We start from the raw sequence: 14,014 nt of genomic DNA on the forward strand, positions 1-14,014 counted from the left end.
TGTGCATCCTTCCATCAGTGGACATAGGAAACACAGTTATCCCATGTAAGTGGAATGTTTTGAGTATCGCCATGTTCCTGCATTGGCTGCCAGATGATGATGAAGCATTGCGCGGTGAGCGGTTTCGGCTCTTGATGATGCTCCGCGCCTTCCGCAGCCGCCGCTGGTGGAACGTTTCCAGCGATGCACTGCGCCGCCTCCGCCGCCACTCTCTGTTGTGATTTGCGTCCATGGGCAGGACAGCTCCCGTACGAGACTGCGCTTCAGCATGCTAGCACACTCTCCATGGTGCACCTGTGCGCCTCCATGCATTTTCAATACATTCATGCAAATTATTTCTTATTGAAGTGTTCAAGTGTCATGTTTTATCATCGCACACCACTGTCACACTAATAATCTGTTTTGCTGTATCATCCCACTTTTTTCTATTGCTTTTTTCTACGGTCTGTATGAGAACGATGACTGGCAAAGGCTGGAGCTGTCCTCACAGGAGCTGCTCTTTTGTGCTGGATCTGTCGAGCTTTTAGCCAGATTACACCGCAGCGTGATACAAGATGCCCTCCCCACCATGTTTGTCTCGTTGCACAGTTTGCACACACACTTTAAGAGTAGATTTAGGTCTTCTTTAACTGGAACTCACAGAAGGAACACTAAGCACACACAGGGTTGTTTTTATGTAATTACAGGAACCCTGGAGAACAATTACGGGGACCCTGGAGAACAAGCGTTGCAGCTACACTTTAACATCTTAACCTACATAGAGTATAGACACCCCTGCCTATATGTACGTTAATCCATGTTTTCAAAAACTGCATAAATATCACAGGCTCTCTCTAATTCGCTATTCATGCCCACAAGTAACCTAATACAGACATGCACACATATAAATGTCACAAAAATTATATGTAATTGTGCAAATGGTCCCCATAGTGTCCATATAGGAATACACACAAAATAAAGACCCTTGGTGTATATGTGTGCCTGTTTGTCTGTGTGTCAGTGTGTGTGTGTGTGTGTACAGTCACCCTTTGCCTGAGGAAATATCCATTTTGTTTGCCTTCATGAGCATTTTGCACCTATTTCGACAGTTTTATGTTCCTGTGTAAAAACACGAAGGCATTTGTGCTCCTCTAAATCACACTGAATCATTTCAATTGGGTGCTGTGGATCACAGACCACATGCACCCCCATGTCTATTTGTGTGCCATTTCCAAGGTCTGCAATCGCCACTTTTTCTGCCTTTCATCTTGATTAACTTCCACCATAAATGCATACCCATACTTAACGTCAGAATATACATTTCAGCGAGGCAATAATGTCCATGATGAATCTGCAGCTTCTTTTGGAATTTTATGCTCTGTTGTCCTGATTACTCATGAGACAAGGCAAAGAAGAAACCGTTTTTTTTGGCTTTGATTTTTCTGGGGCATGCGTTTCTGAAGTCAACACTATTCGGCTGGTAAAGGCGGCATTGTTTAGGCTCATTTAAACCAAATCCAAAAAGCGCTTTAAGCGGCGCATTTTGTATTTTGGTGGCTGAAGAGCACTGTTATTGATTTTTGGGGGGCATAAACAAAAATCTCAAAAGAGCCTTTTAAGCTGCACGTTCAGTTTTTTTGGTTGCTGGAGAGCCCTGTTATTGATTTTTGGGGGGCATAAACAGAAATCCTATATGCGATGTACATCTAATTTTCCGTTCAGTAACCGAGTTAAATGTTTATTCAATTTTAGTCTTTCGTTGCCTGCCGCCTGTATACACAAAAGCACGATTCTACTATATCTTTCTGAAAAAAATAAATAAATCGATCCATCATTATGTAGCCAGTGGCATCCACATCAACTGAATTTATTAGCTTATTAGCATTTATTAATGCTAGAGATTGGCTTGGTTAATGCTTAATGAACAGTACAGTGATAGGCACAATCATTTAGACGTAAGTCGCTCTGTTATCGAAGCATCTAACAAATGCTGTAAATGTAAAATGGATTATTAACTGAGGTTCTCACCTTTTGAGGTTATACAGAGATCCATGGATGTCTTTCCAAAAGACATTTTGCCATTTTATCACAATTTATTGTACCCGGAAATGCTGACCAGATCTGTTAACCCTGTCTTGCTGTGGTCGGACTGCATTTGTAGTAAATAAATGAAGAATAGCAGCAGATGGTGAACCGTTGATATAATTTGGTTCCCCTCGTGTTCCTCCACCTTGACCTTTCTTCACGTTTTCTTTTTTTCGTGCAGGAGGGTCCATGGCTGCTGTAAGTGCCGCCACTGCAGTTTCACAGCGGCAGACACGGCCGCCTTGCTGGAACACTTCAACACGGCACACTGCCCAGATCCAGCCCAGCCCACCTCCACCGCCTCAACCAATGGGGGCTCGGCTCCGTCTGTGCTTAGTATCAAGGAGGAGAGCAAAGGTGATCTGAAGCTCTACAGCCTGGTTCCACCCGAGGCCCGTGCAGCCGAGGGGACGCTGTGTTCCGAGGGGGTGAAGAGTGAGGCCGTAGATGAGAAGGAGCCCCTACTGAGGGGAGAGAAGGGCTGGATGGAGGCCTTAACCAGAGCTGGGGACCAGGTCCAGAGCTTGGTGTGGTTGCCCAAGGAGCGGGCAGGGGAGATCCTGAGAGGCAGCCCCTCACAATTCCCCCAGGGTGCACTGGGTCTGCTGAATGCGGTAGCCACACAGCAGCAGGAACAGCAGCAGAAGGGCACCACAACTGTCCTCAGAGACTCGCCCAACCTGGTGTTCAGCCTGAGCACCGACGTTAAGGGCTTCCTCCAGGGAGCCCCCCAGAGCGGAGAGGACAAGGCTGGAGGTCACATGACCAGGCAGTACTCCAGCAATTCAGAAAGCAAGAGTAGCAAGGAAGAGTCACAGTCTCTTCTAAGGGTAAGGAACATCACACCTTCTCTACACATCTGTAGTCTCCCCTCCGGCCTCCCTTGTTCATTCGTTAAACCAATTATCTTTTTTTTTCTTCTGCTGGGGAGAAGATAAAACCCTGCAAACAGGCGACATCCTCTGGATTTTTTTTTGGACATTCGTAACATCTCCAATTGGTCTCACCTACCTTGACACCCATTACATTACCATTTGCTACATTGACTTCTTGTTTGGTCATTCTGAATAGGACATGAATTGAACCCTTAGGGTGCGTTTCCATTTTCTCCTCCAGATAATTTTATTTTGCTACTTGAAAGAGTTGCTTAGCACGTCCCAAGTAGGTCCTGCATAACACTATAAAGGGGACACTGACAGGGCATCACTAGGATCTTTTGGCTTTTTTGGGTGCTATCATTAATGTCTTCTGGCTTCTTGTCCCAGACCCTCAGTTTTGACAGTTTATTCTTGTACATGCGGGGGTGTGTAGTTCTGGGCTTGTTTGATGAGGTCAGACTGTGTTTGCAACTGAGCATTGCTGATTCAAAAATGGACACAAACACAACATGACAAACAAGAGCGCTGGCTTTGCCTTCGATACCAATCTGAGCTACAAATCTGGCAACATTTCTAGCTACGATTCACATTTGATAACATTTACATTTACATTTACAGCATTTATCAGACGCCCTTATCCAGAGCGACTTACAATCAGTATTTACAGGGACAGTCCCCCCCTGGAGACACTCAGGTTTAAGTGTCTTGCTCAGGGACACAATGGTAGTAAGTGGGATTTGAACCCGGGTCTTCTGGTCCATAGGCGAGTGTCTTACCCACTAGGCCTCTACCACCCATCGTACATTAAATCATGTGATATTTATTTATAGTTAGCAAATGCTAACTGCTTTTAAATGACACCACGAAAAGAGCTGTTTTGGCAAAAGGCTCAATTTCTTTTTTTTGTATGGACTCATCTGGCCCACTGTGACACATTCTTTATATTTATGTCCTTCTTGAAGAAAATGTAAAGGCAGACAGAGGCTATGGAAATGACCGAGGGAGGTTCTCGGCACCCACGAGATGTTAGCAGTCCGGCTAACCGTGCACCCAGAGCGGCGCTACTCTGTCGGGAGTGCTCGGCCCCCGTGCGTCTGTGTGTCCGGCACTCTGGACCTCGCCCCACCCCTTCTCTTCCACCCCCACATCTGCATAATCCCTTTCCGTGCTCGGCTCCAGGCTTTCCTCTCGCAGCTTCGCCATCTTTGGCATTTATCTCTGCTTTTTTTTTTTTTTTTTTTTTGTCCTGCCCTTGGATGGCTCTGTGGAAGCGCGTTGGCAGGCGAGCGAGCGAGCGGCTGGGCGCGGCAGAGCTCCGCGGTTTAGTCATTAGGGCCGAGGCGTGTCAGTTAGCGTGTGAAAGGATCAGGGTGGAGTGTAGATTGCGCCGCTAACCTTCAGGAAACGTTGAATCAGATCTCTCTGTTCTTTGTTTTTTTCCCCCCTCTCCTCTCTTCCAGGACGGCGAGGGCTTAACGCCGCTCAGAAGGGCTCCGAGGGCCGTCACAATATTTGTTAGGGTTGCCATGACTTACCGCGTGAGTCATGGTGGAGTTCTAAATTGATTCAAGGCGGATCGTGTCTCAAGAACGAGACAAGAGTTACAGGTAGCCTAATCCCAGAATGACAGCAGCCAGCATTTCCTGAAAGCCCTGTCCTTAGAGCAGCCCGTCTATGGGGTTGTCACATCGCCATTCACCACTGTTACCTCCATCTCGCCAGGACGCGGCATCTCCGCACAAGCGATATCTTCCAACCGGGAGATAAAGCGACCATTCGAGAGAAAGTGGCCACTCCTGAGCTTGCCACATCGTAGCATTCGTCATGGCACCACAGCAGACGGTTGTCTGGGTCACGTGTCCTCCATGAATAAACCCCCAAAAAGACCTCTGCCAGGATGTGTGGTTCCATTGCATTTCGAGTGGGACCCTTTCAATTTTTTTAGGGGGCCTAACCCACTCTGGCGGGAACGAGTGACCCTGCTGTCGCAATCCGCCGGACGATTACCAGCTCCCCGCCAAGCCTCCGCGATGGAGTTACAGGTGTTTTCACTCTCCCCAACCGGGGGTCAGTCTTTGAAACACGTCCCCCATTGATCTTTAACCAGTTTCAGGCTGCCTTATCTGTTTCTATCTCAGGAGGGCAGCATGTGGAATGAAGTTTAAATTAAGTTAAGGAGGAAGAGGCTCGAACGTGAAAGTAATAAATCTATAGAAAGACGACCCACGTAAACTTTGCAAATGTAATAGAACAGAGCGCCTGTGCGTTGGTTAGGATTTCAGTTTGAATGGCGTTAAAAAAAGGCCTGATTAGGAAGTCTTATTGCCTGAGGGTAGAAGCTCATCCGGGGTCACGATACTTCTGAAGGAAGTATCTCAGATGACGCCGTCGTTGCAACTCGGCTAATTAGAACCTCTCACGTGAAAGTCCGGAAGCTGGCCGAGAGAAGCAGACTTGGCCAAAGTTTTACCCGAACGGTCCCGAAGGGGGGACGGCATCGTGTGCATCACGGATCTGTGCCTCGGGCTGTCCCGTCACGCGGCTTATTTTGTTTACCTTTTTGGGCCGAAAACTTGCGTTGTTTTTTTTTTCGAAAAAAAAAAAAAAATCAATAACACCTCGGTCGTTTTTTTTTTTTTTTTTGCCGACAGGAGGACCACACAACACAATGTCCATAAATCGTATAAAATAAAGCCTGTCCCGCATCCCGCGTGGCGTTTAAGTGCAGACTGCTTCTTGTTCTGACCCTCTTTTTCCCCGGCGTGCCTTTCGTTTGATCTTAATGGAACACGGGTGAGGCAGTCGCGGCGGCGCTGTCCACCACACGCACCGGGGCCGACATCAAAGAGCCCCCTCTTCCTGAACGATTCCAATCCGCTCCCTAATTTGCGCGCTGAGCGTCAAATTTAGCGGGACGTCTTTTTCACTCCCCCCCCCCGCCGAGTTTGGGCCGCCGGCCAGGTTACTTGCCGTTTAGCATTCAGCGGAGACGGGGACGGAGGCGTCGGCAGTGGGAGGAAGGTGAGGGTGGGGACACGGGGAGGAAGACGCATCTCTCGCTGCAGTCTAACGAGGAAGTCTGGAGGGCTTCTGGGCAAGGAGAGAGAGAGAGAGAGAGAGAGAGAGAGAGTTAAAATGTGCTTACAGATGGGCCCTAATGGGGCGCCATCGGGGCGGAGCCGCGTCTGCAGTCGGGGGGGGAGGCGTGGAGGGGAGGCGTCGTTCTCGGATGACAGAAGAGTTGGGCGGGAGAGAGCGGGCCCAGAACAAACACGCAAACACGAAGCAGCTGCGCCGCAAAACAAACGAATGCGTAATCACCTCAGCGGAGTGCCAGCAAGCCGTCTGTGCAAGTCAGGCCCGAGGAGTCGATAGGCCGAGAGATAGACAGGGGGGGGGGGGGGGGGGGGGGGGGGGGGGGGGGGGGGGAGTCAGAGAGGAACATCTGCCGAATGATAGAGCCGACTCGTCTCGGCCTAACCTGGGTTTTTGGCTGGTGAAATTGCACCCGGTGAGTTTTCATCTCCCCACTTTGTCACTCCCCGAGTGCCAGAGGCCACTGGCTGGGTTTGAATGGCAGGAGATTACACATGAATGCACCGGGCGGGGCGTCGCCATCGCTGACGCGACACGAGGCGCTGCATAAAGGCGTGGGCTGGGACAGATGGACGCTGCCCCTGGAGGCGGCCACTGTGTTTCAGGTAACCCGGCGGCCCAGACCGAACTCACCTGGACGGCTGTTCGCATAATCCGAGGTGCCTAATGGCGCTGATGCAGCATTCAGAGTGGCACGCTAACGGATGGTCCAAGGGGTCCCGCGGGTCCCTGGTCACATATGGCAACCAGCCGGTTGACACTTGAAAGCCCAGCAGTGGCAGTGAAGGTGAGGCTCACCGCTGGCACGGCAGACCTCTCGCCGTTCCCACGATGCTAATTAATTTTAGCCTCTCCCAGCCTCTCCCTGGAGGAGAACTCGTGTCGTTCGCCTTGCCGGGCGCCACGCTAAAACCTGCTAAACCTGTCAGGCCGAATGAGCAAATCAGCACTCCAGCCTTAAACGGGGGGGGCCGGCTCCGGCACCCCGGCTACAGCTGTGGAGCTCTGTTTGTGACAGGCCGACCAGCGGGATGGCAAAGGCGAGGCCAGTCGGCAGATGAAAGTGGGCATTTTTTTATTTTTATTTTTCTAAGCCAGCGTTAACAAACCGTCAGATCGTGAATTAATTTTAGCCCACAGCTGAAAGCGGTCTTCACAACAGAGTCGCGCTCGCGTTGATTTGCAGGCAAGGGAGCAAGTGTCGCGTCGGGTTTCTCTCACGTTGTCTCTCGTATTGTCACCGACATTCCCGCATGGCTGCGACACAATGAAGTGTTGACGTTCCTTTATTTGGTGCTGACCTCAGGTTGCTCTATGTAGGTGTGTATGAATGGATCAGTCTACGCAAACGTTCATTAAACACGAACGCCCCCATACTACATACTGTCGATAAGCGTACGGGTCAGGCGGACAAATGAGCAGCGAGCGCAGAAATAGAAACACGGTTTAAAGGCCACAGCAGGAAAGGAGCATGAACAAGTCCTTGCAGTCCAAGCTGCCATGTTGCCACTGGCGGCCACTACTGGCCAAGACCTGCCAGGACAGGCATGTGACGTACCTTTAAGAAGGGGTAAAATTTCTGCATTTTTAGGAGGGATAATCTCCACCAGTAGTCAGAAGTATTAATAAGTATGGTGGAGATTATCCCTCCTAAAAATGCAGAAATTTTACCCTCACTGAAAGGTACATCACATGCTCTCCTCAACTGCTCCTGATAACATTAAGGGATCATGTAAAGGGGTATTGGACACAAAACACGATAACTTTGCCAGTCATAGTCACTGAGGTGCCACCGAGCAAAGCACTGTCCCCCCACACTGCTCCTCGGGCACCTATCATGGCTGCCCACTGCTCACCAAGGGTGATGGATAAATGCAGCGGACACATTTCGTTGTGTCACCGTGTGCTGCGCCGCAGCGTGTTTTGACAATCACTTCACTTTTACTTCACCTTTACATTTACATTAACAACCCTATCAATTTAGGGACACGATGGTAGTAAGTGGGATTTGAACCTGGGTCTTCTGGTTCATAGGCGAGTGTGTTACCCGCTAGGCTACTACAACCCTGACTCGTTCATCTTCAGGGTTCAAGATTAAGCTGAATCCTCTGCCCATCCTGTAGAATCTTTATGTTGTGTTCCATTTACTTTGTAGGTTTGATGTTGTTACAATATTACAACCAGCTATTGGCCATTGTTATCAATTTGTGACCGAGCAATATTAGACTTCCATCTAAAACACCGTGGCAACAAATTCAGAGACTGTACAGTACAGGCCACTAGGAGGGACGTTTTATATTACATTCTAAGACACCTTGGATTGTGAGGTTGGGGGCCGTGGAGGTCGGCGGAATTCTGGTGGGCATTTCGGATGAAATATCCAACCGGGAATCTCGACTTCCAAGTTCAAATACACATCGGTCACTCTAACTGTCACAAGTGTTATAGGTTCATGAACTATCATGAATTCAGATTTATAATCGACATTTCCCGCTTGCTTTATAATCCACTCCGTTCCTTATTTTAGATCCCTCGTTAAAATAATTTCTCTGTCATTTCAGATGAGTTTTTACTATTCCTGTCAGGCTTTGAGGTATTCAGAACTCGATTCATTTAGAAAGGTCCAGAGCTCAGAAGTCGGGAGGCGTAAATGAATTAGAGCGGAAGAGAAGGAGGTCCCGCAGTAAACAGAACGTCGACTCTGGGCAGAACCGGGCTGAAATTCATTAAGGTTGCCAGAGTTTACATTTCTGCATGTTGGATCTGATTATATTTAGCACTGGGCACGTTCATAAGCCGACACAGTCGGGCACAGTCGTGGTAATGTGCCGAGCAAATTTTTTTTCACGAGCAGAAGCATAATAATCACGGCAGCCCCTTGGTGTCGGGGCAGAGGAAATAAGTTCACCGTGAATCCCTTTTTTTTTTTTTTTTTGCTGATCATCGATACCCTTCCACGGGTAATTACAGATGACATTTACAGGCGCTCGGGGCCACCTAATCCACTCTTGTCAGAGATGCGGCGCTGCGGGAGCCGTACCTCGGCCGACCCAGCTCTCTCTCTCTCTCTCTCTCTCTCTCTCTCTCACTCCCCTCGCTCCCTTTCAAACTCCAGGGAGGCAAAGCAGATGTCTGCAGGCCCCAGTCAAGGTCCCGCTATTAAAATCTCGCGGCACAGGATGCCGGGGGGGGGGGGGGTGGGGGCTCCTTATCCTGAGCTGGCATTTGCCTTAAAGCCGGCCAGATATCCGCTGTAATCTAAAAAAAAAAAAACGAACGGGGTGTTTTATTAGGATTCCTCCGGTCCGTGATAGCCCTTTTAACGTGCGGGATTTTCCGTCGTCGGATAAGAGAAGGGATGCGACCGTCCGCTCGGCAGGAAGTATACACACCTGCGCATACGCCTGTGTCCAGGCGTCCCAGGCAGAGCGGTTTAGAGGGAGGGGAGGAAAGGCCTCACGCTCGGTACAGCCTGTACCCGGCTTCTCTCTCGCTCTGAACGGGGCCTGAAGGTTGCCAGGATGCGCAGTGATGCCAGTTTCCACTCTCTGTCCGAATTTAGACCAGATTTCAGTGTTACAAACGCTTTCCATAAAAACCCATCAAACCCAACAACGGCGGTTTGTGAGTATGTCAGTACATTTATTAAAATGTTGATACTATTTTAACTCATATAATAATAATAATAATTTGAATTATAACACTATAAAAGCGTATATTGGATTATTTCGACATTATTTTACACAGAATTTGCGTGCATGCATGCGTTCAGAAATTGAATGAACCTGCTAATATTACGCAAGAGCTTTTAAAAGACAATAAACTAATACCGCACTGACACTGGCCCCGCCCAGATTGTGCAAGAGTGCTGTGGTTGAGATCCTATCTTCGGTTTTTCAACACCTCAGCTGCCTTGTTAAACCGAAGCGTATGCCGGGGTGTCGGGTGTCATGTGCTTAAGAGTACGGGAAAGCTTTTTTGATAATCGAACCATGACATTATCTGTGTGACTATTCTATCAGATTGAATACGGAATTGAGTTAATGATTATACCCCTTTTGCACATCTGAATATTTTACAATATGGATTTGTACGCAGTTACAGCAGCCCGCGGAAATTGCCCTTTTATGATCTTTATGTTAATGAGACATGTTTGTGTTGAACATTAAAGTTTGTGTCTGTGCTGATCAGAGCCAGGGCTTCAACAGGAAGTGCAAAAACTGCCCCCTGAATTCCTTATCACAGTGTCACATTTCACCGAGACAGGGAGAGATAGAGGACGAGTCGGATGGCGTCCAAAAGCTCAGAGTACCTGGTCTTTCTCCATCCATCGCCGCCGTGGAGGCCACAGCGGATGAGTTCACTGTCTGAGGTGGAGGAGGTGAGCACAGTGAGGCGTTTCAGCCGGCCCGTTCCAGGATGCTCATGTTTATTTTTGTCTGCGGGATGATGGGAAATCTGACTGCCGCCGACACAAACGGACACCCCGGTTTGCAGCCAGTGAGCGGAGGTGGAGGTCGGTGAGGTGGTTTGGGTTGGCTGGGGGTGGGGGGTGGGTTATGTTCACACAGTGTTCCTAGGGATTATGGTGTGCCATGCTGGTGCCCCGGTGGAAAAAATGGCGCAAGTGCATGACTGAAGAAAAACATTATGTTCCACAGAGCCACAATGGTCGGACTGTCTGAAAAGGTTTTCTGTACAAAAAAAGAAATGAAGTAAGCAGACATAATCAGAGGCAATGTGTGTTTCGTATGAGTCCTGCCTCCCGTCTCTGCGCAATTACGTCCCCTCTCGCCACTCGCCAAACTCCACTTATTCCTATTCGTCCACACACCCTTCCTGTCTGTTCTCGCACTCGCATTCAGGTCAGAACAACCGTATACATTTGCTGGTGGACTTTGCTGAAATTGCCCCGTCGGCTGTTTGCACGCATACCGGCTTGTTCCTGTGAAGGCGAACCATTACGGCATGGCTTCTTCAAAACCTCTTCATGGAAATCTTCATTATCAGTAATGCTCTGAAAAAAAAAAAAATATATATATATCTATATAACATATTTCTAGTTATATATATATAGAATTTTTTTTAACCCATAGAAACATGACTTTATATTTGGGTCCATTCTTAGCCTTTATTACCGCCCTGAAGAGACTACTGTGAAATGAAACACCCGAACTGGGTTTGACAAACCATATGGTTCTTGGGTTTGAAGACAATCAAGTATTGAATGCCACTGAGTTCCAGCAGCTGATTTAATGTCACTCTGCATTTGTGTTAGTAGCATAGTGGTTAGCTCACCTAACATTGATCTGCTCCTGGAGGATTGTCCCTCTAAACTGCTGATAGTCACTCTGACGAAGAGCGTAATGTAATCTAGCCTCTCTCTCTCTCTCTCTCTCTCTCTGTATATATATATATATATTTTTTTTTTTTTTTTTTTTTTTTATGGCTCATCAATCATGTGTACATTAGTGTGGGGTACACCATGTTCTTGCCCCTCCATCAGGCTGACCGACCGGCCTGAACTCTCCGCCTTTGTCTGATTTCAGTCATTCAGGGACAGGGCTTCGTAGAGAAGGTAGAAATCAAGTGAGCCGAAGCGTCCCAGACAGTGTCTGAATTATTTACATCACAAGCAGAGCGAAAAAACGGAACCGGCGTTATCTAGGTCAAGAGTTTGTGCCACATGCACATAAAAAAAAGCACGCCTCTTCTAGAACATTCGGGCCCCTAATTCGATTTGTTTGCTCTTGCGAACGTAGCTATTTTTATGCCTTAATTGTTGCGATGCACTTCGTTTAATAAGAACCACTCATTAAAGTAAATTGGAACGGGGCCGATGCCAACGCTTCTCTGTCACTTTCACGTCCCTTCTTTGGCTTGTCTGGGTCTGGGCCTGTGGGGTCTCGGGTAAAATGTAAACGTGTGCCATGGTCCTGCGTTTCGTCTAACCCGATTCCGTACACTTCGAAGTCACGAACTTCTTCGGAGGCCTGGTGAGGCTTCCCTTTATTGTTCCGCCGCGCGCCACTGTCGACTCTCAGAAACGTACTATGTTTGTCACACCGTTACTTTTTCCCGTAAGGCCGCATTACCGTGCCCCTCACACACCCCAACGCGCGCCGCCGTCGTGTGTAATAGGGCCGATGTGAATTATGGGCCCCCGTCGACATGCGGGTGGAAAATGAGCCGTTTTTTCCCCCATTACCGCCGTGTGTGTGTGGTTTTTTTTTTCAGGCCCAAAAATACGCAGAGGGCCGCCCGGCCCCAAATTCGGCACGACAACGCGTGTCGCCAAAGATCACGGGCGAAGGGGGAAAAGATTACCGCGTGACACGTCGCGCCCATGTCCCGGCCTTGTGCCGCCGCCAGAGTCAACCAGGGGGCCCTAATAACACCGGCGGGGCCGAAACGGAGTTATTTACGAGCCGGGGCGGCGGGGGAGCAGAGAGAAAATACAAATTTCCCGCCGCGCGGCGTAATGCGGACGTTTATTATAAGATGACTTGTTTGATTTGGGCACCGAGGAGACGTCAGTTGCGGGGCCGCGACGGCAGACCTGCCCGGACGAGCATCTGCGGCTAATCCTCCTTTTTTAAATGCCCCCCATCGCTCGCGTAGCGCCGTAAATCCTCGCGCCCGTCGGCAGCACGGCCGTGGATGAGTCGGCCCGCTTCGCGAACGAACATCTGGGCCGCAGATTGGCTCCGCGGCGAAGCGAAGGAGAAGGAACGATGACCCGACCCAATCAGGAGGGGGGGGATTCCGAGGAGGGCGGCGAAAATTGGCAGCACCTTGCGTACGGTAATTGGGGAGCGATTGGCCGAGATTAGATGAAGGGGGGGTGGGTTCGGGCCCTGACCGGTCATTAATTCGGACCCCCCCCCCGTCAGCTCGCTGCCGAATATTTCCTAAAGTGCTATCAGCTGTTAGCTATTTGTCAGGAGGACCCCCCCCCCATACCAGCCGTAATTGTTTTAGACAAACAAGCAAGTTTTTGCGGCCTCGTCTTTTTATGCAGGAAGACGGCGCTCCTTTGATCCGCGCAATAACCCCCCCGGCGCCTCGGGCACTATTTACCGTGGAGATTTATTCGCCCACAGACAGAGGAGCGACTGTTCCCCACCCCCCCCGGACCGCCCTAGCCCCCCTCCCGAGTCCTGCGAGAGTCCTGCGACGCTGATTGGACGCAATTGGGGGAAATCGCGGGGAGGTTTATGTCACGCATTTACGTCCACGGCGAACGTGTGCCAAGGTGAAAAAACACAGATCTTTTGGAAATGCAATTCGATTTTTGCCAATCGGGGTTTTCTCCTGACCCGGGTGCTGTTGGGAAAAATAACGGTAATTAGCCAACGATGCCAATGAAACGATGGAAAAATAGTTTATTTATGTACACTGCTTTGAGGTTGCTCCATATGGTGGACAGAAAAATTAACACACACACACACACACACACACACACACACACACACACACACACACACACATCAGGATGTTAAACAACAAAGAAGCAGAGGAATTCATTCGTCCGCCATCCATTCTTTCCAACTCGGCCGCGCCGCTGGCTTCGCTACCCAGGCCATGTTGTCCCATCTCTTCTCTCGCTTAACTCTGCCATAGAAACCCCGGTGTTGCCAGCGGCTTAGCCATTAATGCGACACCAGTAGCACCACGGGCCATTCGTCGCTGGATCTCTCCGCCCTCTCAGCCGAACATGTGCAACATATGAAGCTCCTCGTGTGTGTGTGTGTGTGTGTGTGTGGTAGTAGCCTAGTGGGTAACACACTCGCCTGTGAACCAGAAGAATCCCACTTACTACCATTGTGTCCCTGAGCAAGACACTTAACCCTAAATTGCTCCAGGGAGACTGTCCCTGTAACTACTGATTGTAAGTCGCTCTGGATAAGGGCGTCTGATAAATGCTGTAAATGTAAATGTAAATGTGTGTGTGTGTGTGTGTGTGTTTTTAACAG

General features: G+C 49.2%; 1 protein-coding gene across 6 annotated transcripts in view; it reads left to right on the forward strand.

The window, feature by feature from the left end:
• trps1 (trichorhinophalangeal syndrome I) overlaps positions 1-14,014 on the forward strand; it is an 80,605-nt gene that overhangs the window by 34,408 nt on the left and 32,183 nt on the right. For all 6 annotated transcript variants that reach the window (XM_028964685.1, XM_028964688.1, XM_028964689.1 and 3 more), the window contains one exon: positions 2,246-2,894. In XM_028964685.1, the coding sequence (XP_028820518.1) occupies positions 2,246-2,894 (649 nt within the window). The remainder of the gene's footprint in view (positions 1-2,245; positions 2,895-14,014) is intronic.

This window comes from Denticeps clupeoides, chromosome 20, assembly GCF_900700375.1.
Source record: "Denticeps clupeoides chromosome 20, fDenClu1.1, whole genome shotgun sequence".
Classification (NCBI taxonomy): Eukaryota; Metazoa; Chordata; class Actinopteri; order Clupeiformes; family Denticipitidae; genus Denticeps; species Denticeps clupeoides.